This window comes from Mustela lutreola, chromosome 7 (assembly GCF_030435805.1).
Source record: "Mustela lutreola isolate mMusLut2 chromosome 7, mMusLut2.pri, whole genome shotgun sequence".
NCBI lineage: Eukaryota > Metazoa > Chordata > Mammalia > Carnivora > Mustelidae > Mustela > Mustela lutreola.
In genome coordinates, this window is record NC_081296.1 from 51,242,903 (window position 1) to 51,268,618 (window position 25,716).

Genomic DNA, 25,716 nt, shown 5'->3' on the forward strand with positions numbered 1-25,716 from the left:
TCCTGCAGGGCTAAGTGTCCAACAAATATTGATTTCAATAGCATCATTAACAGGGAGGTGGGAAATCATATATATATATATATATATATATAAGATTATATATATAATCTTAATTATATAATCATATAATCAATATAAGATTATATATCTTATATTAAGATTATATATAATATATAATTATATATAATCTATGATAAATATATAATCTTATATTATATATATGTGTATATATATATATATATATATATATGAAATGGCTTCAGGTTCAGTTTTTTTTTTTTTTTTTTTTTTTTATTTATTTTTTTTTTTTAAGATTTTATTTATTTATTTGACAGAGAGAGATCACAAGCAGGCAGAGAGGCAGGCAGAGAGAGAGGAGGAAGCAGGCTCCCCGCTGAGCAGAGAGCCCGATGTGGGACTCGATCCCAGGACCCTGAGATCATGACCTGAGCTGAAGGCAGCGGCCTAACCCACTGAGCCACCCAGGCGCCCCAGGTTCAGTTTTCTTGACACCTCCAGGTCAGGGATAGTTGTCAGATGCTCTCACACTTGTTCCTCTCTACCACATATACACTTCATCACTGGGAGTCTCACCCAGAAAAATAAAATTACACATATCTTTCTAAAATTTAGACCTATGACATTATTAAATGTCTTTAAAAACCAGTTTTCAAAGATTAATATGGAAATTCTAGGTCTTCACATCCTGAATTATAGGTAGGAATTGTTCTGTTTCAATTAGCTGAACCTGCAATTTGGTCCCTTTATGAGGTCTGGGCCAAGCTGGAATTTATGCATGGCCGCTGGCATTAACTTGTCCTTGCTAACACCAAGTTCAATATGGCCAAGGTGCAAATCTTCCATAGGTGTCTCAGATAAACACACGACATTTGCTGTTTCTAATCTTCACACCTCAATTCAGGCCACCTCAATCTGGTAAAGGTTCTTCTAGGTAGAACTTCTACTTCTAGGTAGAACTGCTGCACTGACAGGATTGATCTTCCAATACCCCCATCCCCCATCATTTTTTTGGTCAGGCCTCTTTTGCCACTGACTGGTCTGATGCTAACCATAGCTACTGGGAAAAATGTTTACCAAACTATGTTTTCAAAGTACCCTTCTCCACATGAGGAGCTAATGCTAAAACAGCATAAAAGCAGCCTCCTCTGTACCTCCCCCACCGCTATGGAAAAGAAAAAAAAAAAAAAGCCTGATGGATAAAATGTTCTAAATGTGAAGTTTTTCCTTTCATGATGAACTTAAAACATGTCTTCTGCTTACTTACCTACCATTGAAAAAACACAAAATCATTAAGTAGTAATTTAGTAACAAAAATTGTAACTAGCCAATCATGCCGATTGACAGTTGATCTGTGGCTATATATACATATCATACACACACTTGTGATTTTATAATTGCACATCATAGTTTTATCCTCTATCTGTATAGATGGTTAATTAGTAGAGCAGAATAACAAAGCTATCTTAACTTCCTGATGTTCTACTACCTAAGGTGTTCTACTACCTAAGAACCACAGGGATTCTGGAACCAGTTATGTGAGTCATGAATGTCAAAGTTCTGCCAGGAATATTTCAAGTGACTGACAGGACAGAGCAATGTTCAACCCAAAGGAATGGAGCAAGAATGCCAAAGTATTTTCATTCATTCATTCATTCATTCATTATTTTCATTCATCAGCCCTGAGTCACGTCTAAGTTAATCTTGGCTGGATTCTTCGTTACAAACCAACCAGGGGAAATTAAAACCAGACAAACCAATCAACAAACCAAAATTAGTCAAGAAAGGTAAGACATTTTATTTTACATACAAAAAGGGTGCAAACGGAGTCCTTTCTTCCCCAAATTGGGGAAGAGGTATACTTAAAGATCACATTTGTGTTTTCCGTGGTGCCCTAGGAAATGGGCTACTCTGAGATAACATATCAAGACCCATTTTCCGTTGTTGTTTTTTTTTTTTCTTCCCCCAAAGAAGGCTACTTCCACTGCAGAGGAGTTTCTCCCAATGGTGTACAAATCTCTCCCTGGAGGAACCATTCAAATACACTTGAAATTGACATTCATGTTTAAAAATACTACAAGTTTCATTTTCACAGCTGAGCTATGTGACCAGTGCCAGGGTTTATGAAACATCACATATCTAAAATAAAACAAAAAGTTTAAAAAAAAAAGTATTTAACAATAATCAGACACATCCACACAGCAATTAAAACTGATTTCCACAGCTGATTTATACATCTAGTCTTAAAAAAATTGCAATCAAATCCCAACATCTTTTTTAAAAGTACAATGGGCAAAGATTAAAGAAACAGACAAAATAATAATATAATAAATTAGAGCATGTAATATATCCAATGGGAATTGATGAATCAACATTACTTTCCAATGGGGGGGGGTGGTTATATTTTTGGTTTCATCTCTTATCTTTTCTACTGTTTACTCTTCTGCTCGATAAATGGGGCTCATTCCCAGAGCCAACTTCCTGTGACACTAATTCGAGAAGCTCACTTGTTAGTTGTTTACTTCTGAGAATATGCAGTAACACGTGTTCCCAAGTGGTCTGGGCTGTAAGTCTTTATGGAAGTGAAATGCACAGATGAGAATGTGCACGAACACGTGTGCACACACACACACACACACACACAGAGGCATACAAGTGCAACCACATACACCCATTTGTAAGTGTATTTCCCCCCAAAGAAATGGCTCATTTTTCCTGAGACATTCCTAACAGATTGACAAACCTCTTAAAGAAAGCTTTCGGTGCAAAGGCTGGCCTGGGATTTGGTCTGGAGCTCATGAAGAGGAACACTGAAAATGTCTCACCTGCCCTTAAAGAGGGGGTTTGCAGGGAAGGGGCAGTCAGGACAGCTGTCCTCGTGTGTTATCGGGATGAGTGCACTGCACCCCCCACTTATTACCATGGATAACCCTCTGCTCTGAGACATTGAAGGTGGTGATGGCACTGGAAATATGACTGTGAGGACAAAGAGGAGGAAAGTAACAAAAGAAATTCTGTCCACAGAACGAGGTTTCTTTATAACATCACGTTTGGTAACAAAACTAAAAACATATGGAGTACACGTTCACTTTTTCCTTTGTAAGCTGATCTACAAATACTGGGGTGGACTTCCTGGTTGCTTTTTAAGGAAATCTGTCAACTACTACTGTCTATATCCAGGGAACCTACTTACTATTTTGAATACAATGGAGAAACCTATTCTTTTGCACTCAGTCACCTGCCAAAGTAGTTATGAGAAACCTGTTTTTAAGACTGCTTAATTGATTGAAAACTTTCAAGATTCCTTATTTGTGGCTAAAAACTCCTCAAAACTCTGTAAACCCTCATAAGGGCCGTGGATTCCTTATTTTAAGATTCAGAAATGAAGCCACCCCTCCCCCCCCCACCCCGGCCCCCAAACAAGACAACAAAACTATAGGGATCTCTTTTCGATTCCTGCTGACCCATCACAGGGAAGACTGGGAGTCACTGGCCATCAATCTCTAGGCAGGGCTTTCCCAGAGGTCTGGAGTTGGCAAAAGCAAGAACCCCAGAGACAAGTGCCTGTTGCTCATATGGCCAATCCAGACGGGGTGCCACGTGACGCTGGCTCCCTAAGGGTTGCTGGAATTCACCCACCCACCTTGGGGCAGTGGTGGGGAGGGTGGCAGTGGACTGGCAAAGGCAATGTTGGCCAGATGGTGCTCTAAGCTCCCAATCTGAGGGACTCTAGCCCTAACGTGGCTGACACTGGAGATGATATTGTCAGGGCGACTCACTGGGGATGGAAAACTGGCTTAAATATGAAAGTGGAAGAGGTGACTGGGACACACACGAAGCAGGTGGAATTGGGAGAGATGCATCAGAAGAATACGTTCCTTTGAGATGCTTTCTGGGCTGTTTTTGAGAAATGCAGGCCATGCTTGCTCACTGGGCGGGGGGACAGGGGGGATAAACTCTATCTTTTGCATACAAAAAATTTAAGGCTATGATCTTTAGTAACCACTCCAACATACATTACCATCACTGCATATTTCTGACATTAAAGATGGTTACTCGCACTGAGAATCAACACTGAATATGCACCATCAGCATACACTTCCAGTGAACTACGTTGGGATAAAGAGGCAATGGACCCTCTTCTGGCTACCAGCGGGGGCTGTTTCTTTGTACTCGGAGTTCATGGACATAAACAGGCAAATCAACATCACTACTGAAAACTCCAGGAACCTGCCATCTCCTGTTGCCCCTGTGGGTCAGAGTGAAATGGAACTTGAACTGGAGGTCAGCCGCGTCCCTTGACTTGTACCTTCTTAAACTCTGTTTACTCCTAGACAGACCCAGTACAGCACAATGTTAAGGCAGCCCTGAGAGCATAGTGGCTGCTGGCACACTGCCTGCCCTTGCAGAGGAGTCCAGAGTGAGATCCCTGGGAAATGGCACGTATGCGCGGCAAGGGTTCAACCCTTGCAACACCCGACTGCGCAGACGCAGGTCATCCTCTGGGCATACAGAAGGACCGTTTATGCCTGGCTGGATCGCTGCCCTGCCTGCCTCAATCTGCTCAGGATACAATGCCAGAGGGGCCGCAGAGCTCGGGAGAACTCCTGGTGGCATGTAGTAAGGATTTTTTAATGAACAGCTGCTGTTAGTACTTACTGCTAACTCAGGAACAACCGCAACAATCCCAAAGAAAAGATCCCTAGGCACCATGTTGAGAAATGGAGAAAGCTCAAAAAACTGCAGTGAGCGGACTGGGGTGGCTGGTGGGTGGAGGGGGTGCCCAGCCTCGGGGGCCTGGCTGAGGCACAGCGCTAAGCAAATATAGCAAACGGGTGGAGGCGGGAGCCCTGATGGGGCTGGTGGGGATGGTACTGATGGCCAAATTATTCCTTAGGTAGCCTTTTTATTCACTTTTTATTTTTCAGGAAGATCACAATAGAATCTCTGTGGGGACTGGGACCACCTTGGAGTGCTAATGGCCTTGGAAAAATCACCATGACCCTTTGTTATGAAAATCACATACCTAGTAAGAGATTGGGGGGGCAGAGAAAGAACAGTGCATTAGGAAGGACCCCCCCATAACTGCTTAGGTTTAAACCCCTCAAGAGCAAGCCTTTAAAAACATTTAAGCCCAAAATAAAGTCACAAATCCAGCTGCAGGGGGGCCTGCCCTGAGCCAAGCTGGTCACTGCCTTTGCTTTTTTGTGGAAGCAGAGGTGGGGAGGCACTTAGTGGGTATGGAGTGCCAGGATGCTAGAGGCTTTGTCACCACTTTCCCTTGCCCTCCTTTGAGAGAGAGTCAAGGGATAAGTTAAATACAGGAAGTTCAAGTTGCCCAAATGCCAATTGAGAAATAAGTTTCCATGATGTTGCCTTAACCACTAGGTAATATTGAAGAAGCAATAGTCAAAATCCTTGTGGAAAAGGGATGTGACACTGTGTTTCCCAGTCTGTTCTTTTAAAAAAATGAAAGATCACGATCTACACATGAGCTGAGCGGGTCTGGAGCCAGTAAAGTGATACTTCCTAGCCGAGGCCCAATGGAAAGGCTAAGGCCCAGAAACTCTGATCCATGTGACTGCTATTTTTGCTCCATGTGAGATGCATCAAGGGACTTGTCAGGACATGCCAACTACCAGAAAGTATCCCCACATCCTCCACCTCAAGCCAGAGGCACTGATTTCTGTGTTCCCCAAACCACCAGACTCAGTTGCCAGCCTCTGGTCCTCCATGGTTAGCTCTCCCTACTCCCAGACACAAGGCCTTGCTCCCTGACGTGATTCTTTCTCCTCTATCACATCTGGAGTGAGATCACTGTTTGCAAAAGCTGCTGAGCTCAAATGAAAATTGAGCACAATGTTAACTCCACATATTGATGACTTTCCAAGCAGTGAATGAAGAACCAAGACCCTTCATGGTAGTAGGTTCGCTGACTACCCCACATGGGAAGGCAGACAGTGGACTGGGGAAAACATGCTCTTGATACATGGCCATCTTATTTGGAAGGAGTCTACATCCAGTTGAGAAGATAATTTCAGACCTTTCATTTCTGTATCCTTTCCCCTGGAATTTTCCAGCACCAACCAATCTTATCCTCCTGTTCACGACAGCCCCACATGCTCAGTCCTCAGCCTGCTGCTGTGGACCTGCTGGGAGATCTGTGGGTACTTTCTAGTAAGGCAGGCCAGCCCAAATGCTATCACTCAGCTATTGGGGCAGACAGTACACACTGATTTTATTTCCTGGCCCTATGATACCAAATCCTGAGGTTCTTCTGGCAGTTGGAAGGCAGGCTCACATTCCTCCTCTTCTTGTCCACTAGTGGCAATATGGCAGTGCCTCTTTCATCACTAATCTGTCCCCCAAGTTACTATGGAAGTCACATGGCTATCTAGTTGGAAGTCCCTGGCAGTGGAGGAAACGGATTATTTCCAATTTTTTTGTCAAGCATCTCCTTCTCCTGGTCACAGTCTGGCTTGGCTGGCTCATCCCATGTGCCGGAGAGCAAGGGTGTCCAAACTATAGGCTGATGAGGTCAAGAGGCTCTGGTAGGGACATTCTTCAGCAGTTGAGAAGATGAATGAGTATTCAAGTATGTTTCCTTGCCAACCTGAGCGTTTACTCAGAATGACACAGAGTTTGGCTTCTTCTCTTCTGGGTGCTGCAGACCCAACTTTTTCCACTGAGCATGTCCTCTGGACCCATGTTCTCTCTGAATGGCTTGGCTGGCCCCACCCCCCTCAAAACAGAAAAAAGTAAAACTCCCAATATAACCAGACACAATATGCATCTGCCATGTTTTTTGTTAAAAAACAAAACAAAAACAAAAACAAAAACTAAAAGTGCAATAAAGTCAGTTTTTTTTTCCTTTGCTCAGAACAATTTGCATTGTCCTACTACCATGTGGAGAACAGAGTTCGCTTGTCAAGAGAGCGAAGAATGCCAGCACGCTGGGACAGTAGACTGCAGATTTCTCACAGCTTGTGTCCAACAGTGTAACTTCATAGGAGGGAGCAGGGGAGGGAGGAACCTGCACCCCGTGGCCAGCTGGGGCTAGAGGCTGCACAGGCACAGAGGAGGAAGAAGCCACATACTGCCAGGCACACCTGGTAGCTGGAGAAGGTTCTTCTCCTGCCCAGGCCTGCCACCTTCCCCCTGCCTCCTTGGCCACACCCCCAGCCTCTGGAGATCCTTCAGCAGACAAAGCCTGTAACTCACTAGCTTTTATGCTGGAGAGGGTTGAGGGTGGGGCAAGAACCAGGAGTAAACTACGGGGGAGGGAAGAGAATAGTAGTCCTTGAGTTTTTGTGAATGACACCTTCACTGTAAACAATAGGAAGGAGAGTCAACTAGGCAGCCCCCCAAGGGCAATCAGTGGAGGAGCAGCAGCTCTGGGACCTGCTCAGAGCTTTAGGCAGGCGGGGTGGCCAATGACCTACTGGGCCCTGGCTGCCCGCACTGGCTCCTTCTGGGGGCATCTGTTTTCTTCTTTTTGGTTTGGATCTCTACCCTTCCCCACAGAGGAGTCCCTTCCAGTGAAAAGTGGCAGGAGCTGCAGGTGCAATCAAGTTAGAGTCCCCAGGGCCTGAGGACTCCTGGGAGGCACTGGTCACTTGTGGCGCTGGGCAGTCTTCTTCCTTTTCCTCTTAAAGAAACAGCAGCACCTGGAGGACAAGAACAGCGCAAGTCAGTGCGGGAGGCCTGCAGCTTCCAACAGCTTCTGCCTGCTTCTGCTTACTGCGGGGGTGGGGGATGGCTTTCCCCCCTGGCACCCACCCACAGGGCCACCCGTGTCTGCGGTGCACACACTGGAAGCAGTGGGCAGTGTCTGCCAGGAGAGCCAAAGGGAACAGCTGTTTGATCTCAATCTGCAGCCACCAAACCTCATCATCCAGAGGCTACAGGCTAGGCAGGGCCAAAACAGGCATCTTTGGAAGGAGGCTTGTTTCCCAGTCTCCCACTCAGCCCACAGAGCTCATCTTTTCTAGAACAAGGCTGGGGGTCCTCAGGGCTGCCAAAGACAGAGAGCAAAATGATTTCATGCAGCTGCAGTAGCCAGCAGGTATGGAGCTAAACTGAGGCAGACAAATCCCCCACAAAATCTGACTGCATCTCTAGAGGGACCTCATGATGTTGCCAGTGCAGGATTCCGGATTCTCTCCATCCCACAGCCTCATCTCCACTCTCACCCAACCCGAGCAGGCAGGAGGAGCCCCGAATCTAGTGAGACCTGTGAGCCCAGATCCTCTGACTGAAATCAGCACAGCCCACTGTCTGCTTGGAGGGGACTGGTACCACAGCCCAGGCGCTGACCCTCGACAAGCGAATGGCTGCAGGGTCCTCAACATAGCTCCTGAGCCTGGTGCTGCGGCACCAGACAGGGCTAGAGGGCTGGCCCTTGTGTAGGGTGGAAGTCAGGGCCTGCTCCCTTCCCCTGCCCTCCATGTGCTGCTCCCTCGGGCAACAGCCACGGTTCCAGCACCGCCCTGAGCCCCAGCATCGCCTCCTACTCCTGTCACTGGAAAGGGGAGCAGCTCTCACTGAGGCAGTGACTAAGTCTAGGAGGGGGTGATGAGGGCAGTGGCATGGCTGGTGCAAGAGACAGGTCCTTCCCAGGAAGCCGACATGTGGGAAATGAGGATGGGAGGGCCAGAAGGTGTGGATGAGTCAAAGATGCCAGATGGTAGAGGGGGGAGTCAAGTTGCAAACTTGACCCTTGAAAGGAAGACTTTTTGGAGAAAAGTCTCTGGTTCTCCTCCTTAAATCCCTCTGGGTTTAATGCCAGGGCCATTCATATGAAAAGGAAAAACTGTTGCTTACTTCCCATGCCCCAAAATTCTCCGCTGTAGCTAAGATTCTTTCAGTTTTCAGTCTGACCCCTTGGTACTTCAACACCCAAAGGACAGGTTATTAAAAATTTGGAGGTCTCTTAGAATGCAGAAACAGACATTTTATACAGGTAATGATAACCTTTAACCATATCTAGATGTATCAAATGTCACCTTAAGGAGGTCTTAAAAAAGCTTTTCTGAGGGTATCAATGGCTTTTGTGAAATACTATTTTAAGTTAATTTATTTATGTAATCTCTACTGCCAGCATGGGCTCAAACTCATGACCCCAAGAGCAAGCACCACATGCTCTTCCAACTGAGCCCACCAGGTACCCCATAAAATACTGTTAATGGGTGTGAATATAGTCACTAAACAAACGGTAGGTGTATTTGCAGACTGAATAAATTCTTTTAAATAAAAATGACCAATGCTTTCAATTATTTAAGATGGTTTTCTCCCAGGAGGAGGCTTTAAAAAAAAAAATGGTCTTTTTCTATTATATATGTTTTAGAAAATGGACATTTCCAAGTTGAAGGTCCTGAAATTAACATTAAACAAGGCAAATTAAATTTCATGAGGGCACCAGTACTTCAACAGAGCTACCTATTCCCTATTAACAATGATTTTCAGAGACATCATTAACATTTAAGTCAATTTCTATTCTTCTTTCTTTTGGGGGGGGTGCTAAAATGAGGATTTTGTGTTTTTTTTTTGTTTTTTTTTTTTTTAAAGATTTTATTTATTTATTTGACAGAGAGAAATCACAAGTAGATGGAGAGGCAGGCAGAGAGAGAGAGGGAAGCAGGCTCTCCGCTGAGCAGAGAGCCCAATGCGGGACTCGATCCCAGGACTCTGAGATCACGACCTGAGCCGAAGGCAGCGGCTTAACCCACTGAGCCACCCAGGCGCCCCTAGGATTTTGTGTTTTTAATAGGAACAATCACAATGAAGTCCAAAATACTATTTTGGTCCACTTCAAATTATACTATTTCATTTTACCTCCTTCAAGGCAAATCCTAAGAATTAACGTCTGCTTACAAGCACATCATAACCTGACATGCTATGCTGAATTTGCCTGACCAGAGGGGAATGTGAGCTGTGGTTTTCAGGCCTGGATGAATTTTGGCTAGTTACTATAGTTAATGCTTCAGCAGTAGCAGAAGCTTTTCTTAATTCTAACCCCAAGGAAATAGGCCCCACAATCTGTTTTTCGACCCTCGAGTTTCTGTGGTTACTATTGGCAACAGGGCCTGTTAAACTGGGTCAGACCCCAGACCAAGCCCACTGACTAATTCCATACAGACATCTTATTCTCTGAAGAGAAGGAAGGTGCGTGATGAACCCTTCTTATGTCGTAGGTTTTCTTCCAGTTGATTCTTTGATTGGATGACCAGAAGTTCTTAACATGCTGGAGTCAGAATCAGTCCATTCTCCTTGGTCCCAAGCCACCACGTGCTCTTTCCCCAGACCTGTGAGCCACTACCTCACCTATACTGCACTCTTGCTACATCCTGGCCCTCTCCCCATCTGCTACCCCTTTGCCACTCATCTCTTCTTGAGTGTTCTTTTACATACTTCCCTTGCTCTCATGCTTGGCTCAGGCCCCACCATATCAGTGAAGTCTTCCTGTCCATAGTGACCGCTTGGGAGACAACAACAATTGTCCTGGAGAACTACTTGTCCTTTCAAGTATATATGTCTTATCTCTACAGCTAGGTGGCACCTAAGCTTTTTGGAGCACCTAAGCCAGATGGTACCTAAGCTCTTGGGGAACCCCCTAGACTTCCAAGCAGGCTCTGTATTTGCATTCAGAATTATGCGACTGACTTCTCACAGGAAAAAATAGACTATGACAATGTCAAATTTACACAGACATGTTTGTTAGATTAAACAGGCCAAATGTGCTCCTCAGTACCATAAGACTACAAAGTCTATTTCCATTAAACCCATTTGTTATCTTCCACATAGCCCTGTCCCTGGGGAACCCTGTAGGCAACTTGGCTTAGACCGCCTGGGGTTCAGAAACCGGTGTCCAACCCAGTCCCCGAAGACAAATAGAAACAAGGTGATCACAAAGTCCAGCAGGCTGTTATCACCATGTAGAACACAACCCCATGCATGCAGACGATGTGGGGGGGTTCTCATTCCAGACCACAACAGACCAACTCGCTCAGGAGCATCTGGAAGGCCACAGGCAGCAGCTAAGAAGAAAGCTGGAGAGAGGGCTCTTTCCTGTAGCAAGAATGTGCCTCACTGAATGTGGACTCTTTAGGGCTTCCCCTTCCACATAGCTCCTGTTGTTCCTAAGAAGGCATTCAAGGAACCTTCTCCAGGAGTTGGAAAAGAGAGGCTTCAATATTGCATTAGCTGAGTCAGCCCTTGACCTACTGAATGTACTCTGACAGGAAAAAAAAGAAAAAGACAATAAACGAAAAACAAACAAACAAAAAAACCCAAAACAACAACAACAAAATGTCCATTTCTCCCCACAAGAAGGAGCTCTTTTTGAAAGACTCATTATACAGATGAAAGAACCAGCTAAATCAAAAGGGAAAGTCACAGATTTTTTGCAAAGCAGCCAATTTCCAGGTGAGGGACCAAGCTACAGAATGTGAGATTATCTGGCAACAACTGACATTGTGAATGATAATCTAAACAACTGATATAGTAACCCTGTCCTCCTGCTCCTGTCCCTCTCTGATTATCTCTGATCTATTAATTTGGGAGACAATTCACTCAGCTAAAAATAGAAAGGTAATTCTGGATACTGTGGGATATTGTTTTGACAGGAGACGACAGTGATGAGATGGGTTTGAAAGGAAAGAAGGAACAGATTAATTCCTGGGTGTAGGCCTGCCCCATCCCCACCTTGTGGATCTAGTTCCCCAGTCTGGGTGGTTATTGCACAAGGTGGCGTATGGAAGCCATTCAGTGTTCCTAAGGCATTTTGTTTGGCTTTGCCAGTCCCAGCCCAGTCTGGTCCGCTCCCCTAGCATGTGGACTGGAGAGAGGGACTCACCACAGGTTGAGCATTTTCAGGCAGCTACAGAGTGTGTAAAGAGAAAAACACAGAAAGGAAGAGAGAAAGAGAGATATTAGTCCACAGAGGTGAGATGGAAGCGACTCCCTGTGAGCCATGCAAACATGCAGTATGTGTCTGTGTTTTGTTTCCTCCTCTGTTGAGGTACGGTGAGTACGCCCAGGCCACTTGGCCCCCATGCTAAGGAGGAGGGGGCAGGTGCCTGACAGAAGCATAGAGGAGGGAGCTGGGTATCTCAGTGAGGGGAAAGGTAAAGCAGAAAGAACCTCAGAGTGGGTTTTCCTGGGCAATTTCCAGAAAGGTAGCAGGAGAAAGAGGAAACAATCCTGCTCTAAGAATTGAATCAAGCACCAAGTGAGCCATTTTGGTTCCCACACAAAGTTTTACTGTACAATGTTAGGCTGACCTCCCAACTATTCTGAGGGAAAGAGAAGTCCTTAGTCTTTCCAGAATTCCAACATGCCTGACCAAAGCAGCTGGCAGTTAGCTATCCCCCTAGAGGAGGGGGGAAAGGCTTCAGCCACCCTTTATTTTAGTAGGAAATGAAGCAGCAAGAAGGGTCACTGTTCTGGACTAAGGTATAACTGCCAGGAGAAGGGCCTACATCCCATTCTTGTTAATTCCCAGGAGAAACTGCTAAGTTATATTTGGTAACTAGCCAAAAACTCCTATTTTTACCCTAACAAAAAGCTGTCTTGCCTCACCACCCTTCCAATCATATTTAAACAAGGACATGTGTCCTATAACCAGAAGAAAAGGGCAGTTAGATATTCATTTCGTAAACAGAACAAAAACCAAGACCCTGTTATATCTCTCCTCCTTTACACAAAACAAGCTGGGTGAGGAACCCAAACTCAAAAACTTGGAAGGGAAGGTTTCACATATCTCCCCAGTCCCTGGGTGAATCTTAACAGAGGCAACAGCCCTCTTTTTCCCACAAGCAGGCTGCATGGACAAATGGCATCACAGCTGCGTGCAATGAGGGGTTGTTTGGGACATCTTGTGCTTCTCTAGCTGTGACTTCTTCCCATGAAAATGATCGAGCAGGTGGATTCACGGCTACCCCCTCCCTCCAAAACATAGAGACGGCCAAGAAGAAACACACATGGTTGTGCTGACAGTTCCCTGGGCAAGATGGATTGGTAGCTCACGAAATCACTGGGGGAATCAGCACACAAAATGCCCTAAGCTTTGAGCTTTTGGATGACATTTGGTCAAAGACAACTGCTCCCTCCTGGTTTCCACACATTTCTGAAGGCCCAAACCTAGAACTAGTGGCAAAGAGGCACAGCAGTCCTTTTAACTAAATGGGAAGACGTTAAACATTCTTCATCACATCTTAGAGTTTAGAATATTCCAGAACAGAATTCACCGCATTGCAACCTGTTTGTGTGAACAGCCCCCTCTTTTACACACAGGACACAAACACCATACTCACATACACAATCAGTGTACACATTTACCAAAACGAAATGAGAGAATGGGTTCAAAAGATAAACCTATACAGGACACACCAGAAGACGAAAGCCCATTCAATCTTGGTATTCAAAGTACACTAATAAATCCAGAACTAAATGCCTGGCCTTCAAAGTAATAGCCACGACATGAACTGGGAGTGAGGTGGGGGTGGGAATGGGTATAGCCATCTTTCAAGGCCAGACAGTGTTTAAATCAGAACATGTTTAATGTCCTGATTCCTAACCTTGGCCATACATTCAAATCATCTGAACTTTAAAATTTCCTGATGCTCAGGCCATAATCCCAGATAAAAGCAGAATCTCTGGGACCAGCGTTCAGATATACGTATTTTCTAACATGCCCCAGGTGATTCCAAAGTGCAGACAAGGTTGAGAACCCAGAGGACAGGAAGTACTATACTGTTTATTTCGGAGAATGAAGTTTTGTCACAGAAGCTGGAAAAACTGTGAATACTATTAAAATCTCCAAAGTCTCTGAGACCAGAGAGCATGTTTCCTTACTAAAAATGGTCTCTCCCTGGCATTAAAAACTGCCCCTGCCTTCCTTGCTCATAAGAGCCCTCTAGAAACCAGGAGAGGAGCATCTGAAGCTATCTGCAGTCAGCAGGGACTTGACAAGAGAGAGTCCAAGTCATCCTTGAGTTGTTCTTTACCTACTGGGTAGGAATCCCCAAATCCTGGCTTTCTGAGGAAAGGACCTCTTGGAAGCAAAGTGAGCTTATCATACAGATGGGCAGGGGAGCAGAGGAGTGGGCAGGGGACAAGTATGCAAAGTGTAGCCCGAAGAGAGAATGCAGTTCTCGAATGGCCTCCCACCACTTTATACCCAGAGGTGTAAGCATGTTCTGGCGGGTACTGAGGTCACCTGGCGCTCAAGAGAGCACCTGGGACACAGTGTCACTATTCGTATGTTGTCTGCTTCTGAGAACAAGATACTGGGATAGCCTGAATGTTCTCAAAGGGTTTCTAAGAAAGGTCATCCATATCAGGCTTGGCAGCAGTTACTGATTTGTAAAGGACTTCTCTCTCCCTACCTCATATCTTCTTGGAGTTTCAGCCTGGATTGGAATTTGGGATGGGGCAAAAAGGGAAAGAAGTGATAGAAACACTGCTTTAGCATTAGACTTGGCAGTTATTCCCCCTTCTACCCCAAATGCTAAGAGTTTAACCACACGCCATGCAGAGAGCACCAAGGAGCTGGTGGTATAGGTAGGGCAACACATTCACAGGCAAGAGAAGCAGAAAAGAGAGTGGACTCACTCCTCCCCAATAGTGTGATTTCCTCTCCTCCCAAAGCTCTTCCTCACAGGTAGAGACTATCTTGCCTGACTAATCAGAGTCTCTCTGATTCCAGAATCATTTAAGTGAGAACATAATTGGTCCTAAAACTCTTGCTCCAGGACTACACATGCAGAGTTCTTAGCCAAGAACCAGGCATCAAATGCTGTTCAGTATGGTCCATGATTTCAGATAAGCAGATTTTTCTCCATATCCCACAGGGAGCAAGAAGCTCAAGGGACCCAAGAGGCTCATGACTACTATCCGTTTTAGCTCTTATACCACAATTCTTTTAGTTCACTAGGTCTTTTGCCCCATGTGGACTAGAAAAATGTGATGATCTTCCCAGAAATCACAGCTAAAGAAGGGCAGAAGCAGCCTTAAGGTACCATGCAAAAAAATAAAACAGTCAAAGGAAGAAAGCTGAGGACACAAGCATGAGAAATCCAGTCTGAGATGAGCAGCACACAGAAAGGAAAGGATAGAAGACTTTTCAACCTAGGACACAAGAGCCCCCATGAAAGATGAACGTACTTAGCTTCCTCGACTACCTCCACCTCGGCATGAGCTGTGATTGGTGCATTGGAGTGGGCTCCCGTGGGGTCATCAACATTCAGCTCTCCGTTGGTTGAGCTAACCACCTGAAACAGAAAAATGGGAGTGTGATGGACGCCATGGCAATAGGAGCCTCCTGCCAGCACCAGAGAGGATCCCTAGGGGAGATCTAGTCTCTAACTTAGGTACTAACCAGGCAGTGTCTGGAATGCTTGTCTTCCTGAGCTGAGGGGCCAAATGTCCTCATTTAGGTCAGGTTCCCAGGATCGTATCATGTGAGAACACAAAATGCAATGACATAATCATGTAACAGTAGCTTCCACACTGAATGTGTACTCTGTGTCGGCACTCTGCTACACTGTGTGTGTAAATTTAATCTTCACAAAAAGCCTGTGAAAGAGGTCATGTTAACTTGCTTTAATTCTACTACTCTCAGTTTCTTATGCTAGAATTATAAATAGACTCAGGGATGATGTTGAAAAAAATTTCTAAAAAGGAAATCAATAGTGGGCATCAGAAACTATAAGCAATCACACTTTCCTTCAGGAATTTCTTCACGGCTTTGACCACTGGTTTCAAGTTACTCAAACAACAAGAGTGCCACATCCTCTCTGCTGAGAGGGCAGACGGTAAGGAAACGCTTTCCTTTGGAAGACCAGTGTTATTTCAACAACCTTTATTTCAGGTTCACGGTCATCCCATTTCTCACTGATGGTCCCCGAATTGTAACTGAAGGCTCTCACTCCTGTCATCTGGTTAATGTGGACCCGATCAGGCTTCTCTTGCTTGTGCAGCTGCTTCTGTCACTTGGTTTCATTTCCAGCACATGATTCCTGCTTATGTGGGTGCTGGGAAGTGGGAAAAGGGACCCCGCTGGACAAACCACTCTGCTGTTAAAGACCTTGGCTGAAACATGGGAGAGAACCACAAAATAGGATAAATGGTTCAGATATCACATACCCTTGGGTAAGTAACTTCATCTACTTGAGATGGTTTCTTATAGGCTGACGTGAGAATTACACAAGCAAATGCACCAGATGGCGTTTGGGAGGATACCTGGCACCCGACACGGTACCAGAGCACACAAAGTAACTAAGATATGGGTTCCAGGGTTAGTCAGCCCTGGGTGAGAACCCTAGCTCCACCACTTACTTGCCGTGGGTCCTTGGGCAAGATCTGCAATCTTTCTGTGCCTGAGCTTCCTAAGTTCAATGGGGAAACAATGCAGCTTACCCCTAACAGGGTTACTGTGCAGACAATGTACATCAAGTCTTCAGCCCCATGCCATGGTACATCGTAATGGCTCGGTAAGTGTTCATACTACTGTTATTCTCCCTCCATAAGTGTTTATTCTTATCTCCCTCTTGATCTGGGGTCCTTACCAGCAGCTTATTTGAAAAAAAATTCAAGAACAGTCATGAAAAGGAAGGCAGGAGGAAATGTGTTGAGAAAGGGCCCTTTGGGGTACTTACATAAAGAATAAAGGGCACACAAGGTAAACACTACTTAGCAGCAGTCTCTACTTACCATTATTTCTAAACCAGAAATATTTATTGTTCTTATAATACATGCTTAAAATAATTTAAACAATGCTATATGGTTAGTCAAAGAAAACTACAACATTCAATTTGGACTTACCTAAGGGATCTGATCAAATTTACCATCTCTCATTAATGGAACCACTCAACCTTATTTATCTCCTGATATGACATAATAAATATTATATAACATTATCTATGTAATAGTCTTCCAAAAAAAAAAAAAAAAAAAAAGCTTTATCTGAATCTAAGTATGATGGACAAAAAAAACACAAAAAAACAAAAAAACAAAAAAAACCCAGACAAACCCAAAATATGGGACCTTCTATAAAACAGCAAGCCTGGACTCTTCAAAAAAGACTTCTCCGAAAATTTTAACACAGGGCTAAGTGTTACGGACTAAAAGAAATTAAGCAAATAAGAGACTGAAAGAAACTAATGGGGCATAAGAACTAAATGCCAATGCATACCTCGATTAGGTCCTGTACCCTATAAAATTAATCTGGGGCACAACTGGAAATGTGATAAGGACTGAAGATTAGATATTACGGAATTATTATTCAATTTCTTAGATACAATGATGGTATTGGTTACATGAGAGAATATCTTTGTTCTTAGGACATGTGGACTAAAGTATTGTGAGATAAAATGCAATGATGTTTACAGACTACTTTCAGATACTTTAGCCCCCCCCCCCCCAATACACCACCACCACAGAAAGAAAGATGTGGCAAAATCTTAATAATCATTCATCTACGTTAAGGATACACATGGGTTCATCTGACCATCACTACCACCACCACCATTAACTACTACATAAATTTGAAAATTTCAAGATAAGAACATAAGGCAATAAGCAGCAAAACCGAAATATGAGTAAAGATTTACAGATTAGAGAAGCACAGCTCCTCATGTGAATGCTGTCCCGTTAACTTCCTTAGCCTACACTTATTTCCTGGGGCACATTCTGGCTGCATGCTGGAGAGCATGCTTGTAAATTCATTCTGCCAGCACAGGGGCTAGAGGAGAAAACACTGTAAGTTTCTCAGTGAACAACTCAGGAACTAGACAAGATGTTAAAGAAAATGTTTTGGCTTCTACTGAGACAAAGCAGGAGTCAGCAAGAGTCACCACTACCAGCTGCTTGATGACTTTGGGTCACGGCTCCTGTCCACAGTGTTTCACAGGTTGAAGGCTCTCTAATTCCTCTTTGCTACGAACTGCCACTTGGCCTAAAAGCAATGTCCTTGGGCAATCTAAGGAAGTGCAGGTATTCACTGAATACCTGAATCTCTGAATGAGATTAAGGTAAAGTGCTATTTTATTTTATTTTTTTTTTTTTTTAAAGATTTTATTTATTTATTTGACAGAGAGAAATCACAAGTAGGCAGAGAGGCAGACAGAGAGAGAGAGAGGAGGAAGCAGGCTCCCTGCTGAGCAGAGAGCCCGATGCGGGACTCGATCCCAGGACCCTGAGATCATGACCTGAGCCGAAGGCAGCGGCTTAACCACTGAGCCACCCAGGCGCCCTAAAGTGCTATTTTAAACTTTAGTCCTTAATATTAGTAACATCTCTTTTAATAAGTTAATATTTTAAGTAAAAAATTTGAGTTACTAAACCCCATTTTTCAAAACATGACCATGAAGAAAAATAAGAGTTATATACCAAAGGAAGCAATACTTTAGTGGACAGTCAACATATCAATCCTCCTTCTCACAACTAACATATGTGGTAGTTCTGTACTTTAGCTTCCCTATCTGTAAAATGGGCATATTACTGACCTCAACAAGAATTGTAATTAAAAATTATAAAGATTTGAGCAAAGTAAATATTAGTTAATAGTTGAATGTCATTCTTGGGGTGCCTGGGTGGCTCAGTGGGTTAAAGCCTCTGCCTTCGGCTTAGGTATGATCCTGGGATCGAGCCCTGCATTGGACTCTCTGCTCATCAGGAAGCCTGCTTCCTCCTCTCTCTCTGCCTGCTTGTGATCTCCATCTGTCAAATAAATAAATATAATCTTAAAAAAAAATAGTTGAATGTCATTCTTAAGTCTCATGTCTTTGCCTGGTCCTGAAACTTTCTAGGTATTTCCTATATATTTTAATTTAAACAACTTTGGGGTCATCTTTTTGAAAGAGAAAAATATACTGCCTTCTTGAATTTAGATCTTCCCCATGTGGAGGACTTGTGGAAACAGTGGCAGAATGGGAACCATGAGGATGGGGCAGGGGGCCTGCCTATTAAACAGGTTAGAATGGGAGTGTCCACGTGCCTTACTAAAGCAAACTCTTCTCATCTTGGTGCTCTGTATTTCCTACCATGTGCTCTGCTGGTCATTCAGGTAGGCTAAGCACGGTCTGACCACATTATCTTTGGGAAATGAGATGACTTGAAAATATGTGGCATCTGTTGTGTTAGGAAAGTATGGCTGATTTGGTTTGCAAAAAGCATAGCCTTTATGAGTATACACAAACTGTGGCTACAATGAGAGAGGCAGATATCCTGAGGAGCACCAGAGCTTAATGTAATCTTAGGGAAACGGTACACGTGCCTATCCCCTACCCAAGTGTCAAGGAAGCTTGCAAAACTAAGTTTATAGGGAGTAGAGGGAGGCTGCATTTTCCAAAAGTGCCGCCAGAGACTCTAATCAACTCCAATTTTAAAGACAACCCCTCACAATGGACAATTAGGAAGCACTATCTAAATGAGCACCTCTGTGTTCCAGGAATACAAATCTAGTAAACTGTCCAGATGTGGTTGATTATGGAGGTATTTTCCTTTTAAAATATTTAATCTTTACATTGTTCCCTAATGAAAAAGCATGTTTACTGTAAAAAATTAGAATATTAAAAAAGACTATATAAAAAGTGCAAGTTTCCAAGATGACATCACATGGACATGACTAGTGGGAAATTCAGTATATTTTCCTTAAGAACAAGGTTGTGCAAAGCATTTACATAACAAGACAAGTAGTAAATACTTTAGGCTTTGTGGACTATACAGTCTGTGGTAACTACTCAACTCTGGCATGAAAGCAGACATCCACAATATATAAACAAATGAGCATGCTTATGTTCTAATAAAACTTCATAAAAACAGGCAGAAGGTAGGATTTGGCCCATTGGTTGTATTGGTCCTCCCATACTCTACATCGTTTCTTTTTTTTCTTCTGTATACACTAACATATGTATATGTTAACCCCCATATATATGTATATACTTATGTATAATATATAAAATATATGTTAATAATGTACAATATAAATAATATATTGTATATTAATATATTATATGTGTATTTATATATTATATACAAATACATAATATATATAACTATATTTATATATATTTTTCATCTATGTGTGAAAATAAAAATAGGGCCAAATTTCATATATTGTTTTACAACTTGGTTTTTGTTTCTTGTTTCTTTTTTAAAAGGATTTTTATTTGACAGAGGGAGTGACAGCGAGAGAGGGAACACAGGCGGGGGAGTGGGAGAGGAGAAGCAGGCTTGGCAGGGCTTGGTCCCAGGAACCTGGGATCATGACCTGAGCAGGAGGCAGACCCTAAACGACTCAGTCACCCAGGTGTTCCTACAACTTGCTTTTTCCATGAAATATCTTAGACCTTTCCCACAGGACCTAGAGATCTCCATCCACTGTATGCAAGTATTATGTTTGTTTTGTTAATACCAAATTTTGTTTTATTTTTTAGTATATGGTCGACTAATAAAAAGTTAGTTGCATCAGATTTTCTGGTATTAAGTGGCAACATACATTCTAGAACTGCAGCATGCATAACAGTAGCTACTAGCCACATGTGGCTGCTGAGTACTAAAAATGTAGCTAGTTCAAACTGAGATGTTTTTTAAGAGTAAAATACACACTAGATTTCAAACACTCCATTAAAAAAAAAAAAGCAAAATATCTCATAAATTTTTTCAAGATTTTATTTCTAAGTAGTCTCTACACCTAACATGGGGCTTGAACTTACAACCCCAAGATCAAGAGTTGCACACTCCATTGACTATGCCAACCCTCTCATAACTATTTTTAATACTGACCACGTGCTGAAGTATTTTAAACTGGATTAAATATATTATTAAAGTTAGCTTCACTGTTTATTTTTACCTTTATTTTTTTTAAAGATTTTATTTATTTGATAGAGAGAGATCACAAATGGGCAGAGAGGCAAGCAGAGAGAGAGAGGTGGAAGCAGGCTCCCCACTGACCAGAGCGCCTGATGTGGGACTCGATCCCAGGACCCTGAGATCACGACCCGAGCTGAAGGCAGAGGCCCAACCCACTGAGCCACCCAGGTGTCCCTATTTTTACCTTTTTAACGTGATTACTAGAAAATTTAAAATCACATATGACTCATTTCCTTTGGCAGCATTGTTCTGGAATATGTGTCTTCAGTATCTGTGCATTTCTGAGGAATATTTACCTGAAACTGGATTCACTGAATCAAAAAGTGTAGATATTTAAAATTTTTATTTTATTTATTTATTTTTTATTTTTTTAAAAAGATCTTATTTATTTATTTGACAGACAAATATCACAAGTAGGCAGAGAGGCAGGCAGAGAGAAAGTAGGAAGCAGGCTCCCTGCTGAGCAGAGAGTCCGAGTGGGGCTCAATCCCAGGACCCTGGGATCATGACTTAAGCCGAAGGCAGAGGCTTTCACCCACTGAGCCACCCAGGTGCCCCGATATTTAAGATTGTAAAAGAGAGTTCCAAATAATCCTCTAAAATAGATGTAACTCCGATTTCAACAATACTAGATAGATGAGCTATTAAACTTATATATTTCTGCAAATGTGATAGACGAAAATTGTTATGTATGTATATATACATAAATTATTTCTGCAAGGATTTGGGGGGAGGGGGTACCTGAGTGGCTCAGTCCATTAAGCTTCTGCCTTTGAGTCAGGTCAAGATCTTGGGGTCCTGGGATCGAGCCCTGCCTCATCTCTCCCTCTGCTCCTACCCACCCCACTAGTGTGCACACTCTCTCTCTCAAATAAATGAATAAAATCTTTAAAAAAATTATTTCCACAAGGATCATTAGGAAAATAGCAGTCTTTCCCCAACCCCACTATTTCCTCTCCTTTAAAACAGATTCTTTTGTTTTTTACCTCCATCATCTCTGAATAACATGCATGTTGATCCTTCATTTTTAGGCATTATATTCACATTTTCACCCTACTAGTCTTCCATTATAGTTATACTGTAATTCTGACAAGATCAATTCTTAGTTTTACATTAACTATTTACAGCTGTGCCATGGAGTATATACTATGCTTCTTTCCTTCCCTGTATAATTTCTTATTTTCCCTAGAGTTAATCATTTTTTTGTTTTTGTTTTCTACAATCTCATTTTTTAAATCTTATCTTTTAAAATGTTTAATTGAAATAGAGTTGACATATATTAGTTTCAGGTATACAACATAATGATTTAACAATGATATGTTATAAAATGCTCAGGATAATAAGTGTAGTTACCTTTTGTCACCAAAGTTATTACATTAAAAAAATTTTTTTCCAAGTAATCTCTATGTCCAACGTGCAGCTCAAACTCACAACCCTGACACTGAGAGTTGCATGCTCTATCCACTGAGCTAGCCAAGTACCCCCAAAGTCATTACATCATTAACTATATTCCCTGTGCTATACTTTTTATCCCTGTGACTTGTTTTTTTTTTTTTTTTTTGAAGAGAGAAAGTGAGCAGGGGTCTGGGTGTGGGGAGGGAGAGAGAGCATCTTTTTTTTTTTTTTTTTTAAAGATTTTATTTATTTATCTGACAGAGAGAAATCACAAGTAGATGGAGAGGCAGGCAGAGAGAGAGAGAGGGAAGCAGGCTCCCTGCCGAGCAGAGAGCCCGATGCGGGACTCGATCCCAGGACCCTGAGATCATGACCTGAGCCGAAGGCAGAGGCTTAACCCACTGAGCCACCCAGGCGCCCAGGGAGAGAGAGCATTTTTTTTTTTTTTTAAAGATTTTATTTATTTATTTGACAGAGATCACAAGTAGGCAGAGAGGCAGGCAGAGAGAGAGAGGAAGGGAAGCAGGCCCCCTGCTGAGCAGAGAGCCCGATGTGGGACTCGATCTCAGGACCCTGAGACCATGACCTGAGCCGAAGGCAGCGGCTTAACCCACTGAGCCACCCAGGCACCCGAGAGAGAGCATCTTAAGCAGACTCCACATCCAGCACAGAGCCCGATGTGGGGCTTGATTTCAGGACCTGAGATCATGACCTGAGCCCAAACCAAGAGTCAGACGCTTAACCAACTGAGACTTCCAGTTGCCCCAATTTATTTATTTTCCAATGGGAAGTTTGTACCTCTTAATCCTCTTCATCTCTTTTGTTTACCCTCTGACAACTACCAATCTGTTCTCATATATAAGTCAGTTTCTTGTTCATTTGTTTTTTTGAACAATGTTTATCCATAGATAACAGAATCATATGGCATTTTTTTTTCTCAGCTTGACTTACTGCACTTATCACAAAAGCCTCTAGTACACCCATGTTGTCAAAAATGGAGACACTTCATTTTTAAGGCCAAGTAATATTGCATGTGCGTGTGCACACATACAGCACGTCTTCTTATCTGTTCATCTATCAATGGACACTTAAGTTGCTTCCCTATCTTGGCTACCATAAATAATGTTTCAGTAAACAGAGGGGTGCATATATATTTTTGAATTAGTGTTTTCATTTTCTTTGGATAAATATTCAGAAGTGGAATTACTGGGCCACATGGTAGTTCTATTGTTTATTTTTTCAAAAATGTTTTCTATCATTTTAACCTCTCTTTTCTAATTTATGGGAGACTTCCTTACAACTTTATCTTCCAAGCTCTTTTGAGTTTTAATTTTTCTTATGTTTTTAATTTCCAAGAGCACGTGCTCTTTCCTTTTTTCTTGGTTTGCTCTTAGAATGTTCCTTTTTAAAATAGCATCCTGGGGCACCTGACTCAGGTTAAGATCAAGCCTCGTGAAAGGAGCCTGCTTGAGAGTCTCTCTATCTCAGGGTGTCTGGGTGGCTCAGTTAAGCACTGAGCTCCATGCTCAGCAGGGAGTCTGCCTGAGATTCTCTCTCCCTCCTCCCCTCCCTCACCCATCCTCAGTCTCTCTCTATATAAAAAAGTAAAAACAAACAAACAAACAAAATAAGTGGGAGACTGCAAGAAGTACAGGAGTGGGACTTTAAAGTATAGATCACACATTCATTTACTATCCCTTTGCTTCAATATAGCTCCCCATCCCCAAATGTGACTCACACCCTCTAATTTATAGACCCCTTATTTTGCCCTTAGCAAAGATTAAATCTTTGCTTTTGTTGGGAAGGGGGAGAGCATCTAGGGACCTCTGGCTTCTTAGGAAACAGACTTTTAACCACTCTTCTTTATTTTAGCACATGGCCCTACACACCGACTTCTCCTTACAGAAGGCCAATTTCTGAGTCTTTAGGGGATTACCCAGTGAAAACAGGCCTTCTTGGCTCAGGATTCGGTTTTCTTGGGACTGCTAAGTCACTGAATAATTGCCCAGCATCTAACATTTTGTTGCTGTTGCTTCTTCTGTTTTCTCCAACCTTGTATAGATTCATGCCTTTCAAAAAAATCCCTTTATCATTCTTTTAGTGCTGTTTCAGGAGTAGGTGAGAGCAGATCTGTGTGTTCAATCCATCATTTTTACCTAGATGTTCCTGTGAGGGTTTTTTTTTTTTAAACAGAACCACAGCTGTCTCCTGACTTCCTATAAATAACACAATCTTCTGTGAGTCACTCCATGTAAAAAACATATTCTAGACAATCAAGCCTATTAAGATGCATTTCTACATGCAAAAGGTTTGTCTATCCCTTTATTTGATTTGGTGGCTCTGGGTTTACTTGTGTGCCCCAACTGGTGGTGTCACTTAACAGTCTGAGAGACACATTTGGATTAAGATTATTAAAACAGTGGGGCACCTGGGTGGCTCAGTGGGTTAAAGCCTCTGCCTTCAGCTCAGGTCATGGTCCCAGGGTTCTGGGATCGAGCCCCACATCGGGCTCTCTGCTCAGCAGGGAGCCTGCTTCCTCCTCTCTCTCTGTCTGCCTCTCTGCCTGCTTGTGATCTCTGTCTATCAAATAAATAAATAAAATCTTTAAAAAAAAAAAAAAAGATTATTAAAACAGTGACATGGAAGAAAAGTAAAGAGACACAGATGTTCTTAAGTACCAGACACAACAAAGCTTCAAAACCGTCCAAATGAAATCAGAAATAATTCACTGAGACCACATTTATTCCAGAGGAATAAAGCCCAAAAAGGAAAGAGCCCAACTTTTTGGTAACCCACTCAGAAATGGGTGACTTGGACCAATTAACAATCTCACCTTAAGTGCTAATAAGGCACAAACGACCATGGAATGAGCTACATATGCAATTCTTTATCCAAAATCTACTTATTTTGCACATCTCAAGTCTTCAAAATTCACATACTTGACACTAACATACCTCTACCTTGGCATTATTTTTTATCGTTTATCATGAGTAGATCAAGGTAATAGGATTAGTTTACCCAGAAATCAGTATCAGAAATCATACAGATGTTTCTTAGTCAATGACAACAACCAACAATTATCTCAACAAGTGGTTCTTACAGGTCCACTTAGGTAGAAATCAGCACATAGATATTGCGTTAACTATAGAAGCAGCTCAACCTTGTAGCAAGTTTCGTTTCTAAAGGAACCAAAGTTTCAGAAGCAAGTCAACATTCCACCAGCCAAGCTGAGAAGGCCAGGAAAGGGCAATAAAGGCAGTAAGTACCTGCACTGATCCCCCATGGCGGTCTGCAGCCAAGTGAGACGTCAGGTACGAGGTATTGGTCTGCCGGCTGGGCTGGATTTCCCACTCTCCTCGGCGCTCTGACGATGCAGTCTGCTCAGGCATTAGGAAGCATGAGAGCAAGATATGGAAGGAAAGGTGAAGC

The 25,716-nt window shown here is 42.9% G+C and overlaps 1 protein-coding gene across 13 annotated transcripts in view; it reads right to left on the reverse strand.

The window, feature by feature from the left end:
- Positions 1-1,792: 1,792 nt before the first annotated feature.
- CSNK1G1 (casein kinase 1 gamma 1) overlaps positions 1,793-25,716 on the reverse strand; it is a 198,186-nt gene continuing 174,262 nt past the window's right edge. For 7 of the 13 annotated variants that reach the window (XM_059180773.1, XM_059180767.1, XM_059180768.1 and 4 more), the window contains 3 exons: positions 25,554-25,664; positions 15,184-15,290; positions 1,793-7,685 (listed from right to left, as the gene is read on the reverse strand). In XM_059180773.1, coding sequence (XP_059036756.1) covers positions 7,631-7,685; positions 15,184-15,290; positions 25,554-25,664 — 273 coding nt within the window. In that variant the 3' untranslated portion in view covers positions 1,793-7,630. Of the gene's footprint in view, positions 7,686-9,775; positions 11,897-15,183; positions 15,291-15,397; positions 16,111-25,553; positions 25,665-25,716 lie in introns of those variants that run through there. The other 6 variants (XM_059180777.1, XM_059180776.1, XM_059180775.1 and 3 more) reach the window with 5 other exon arrangements.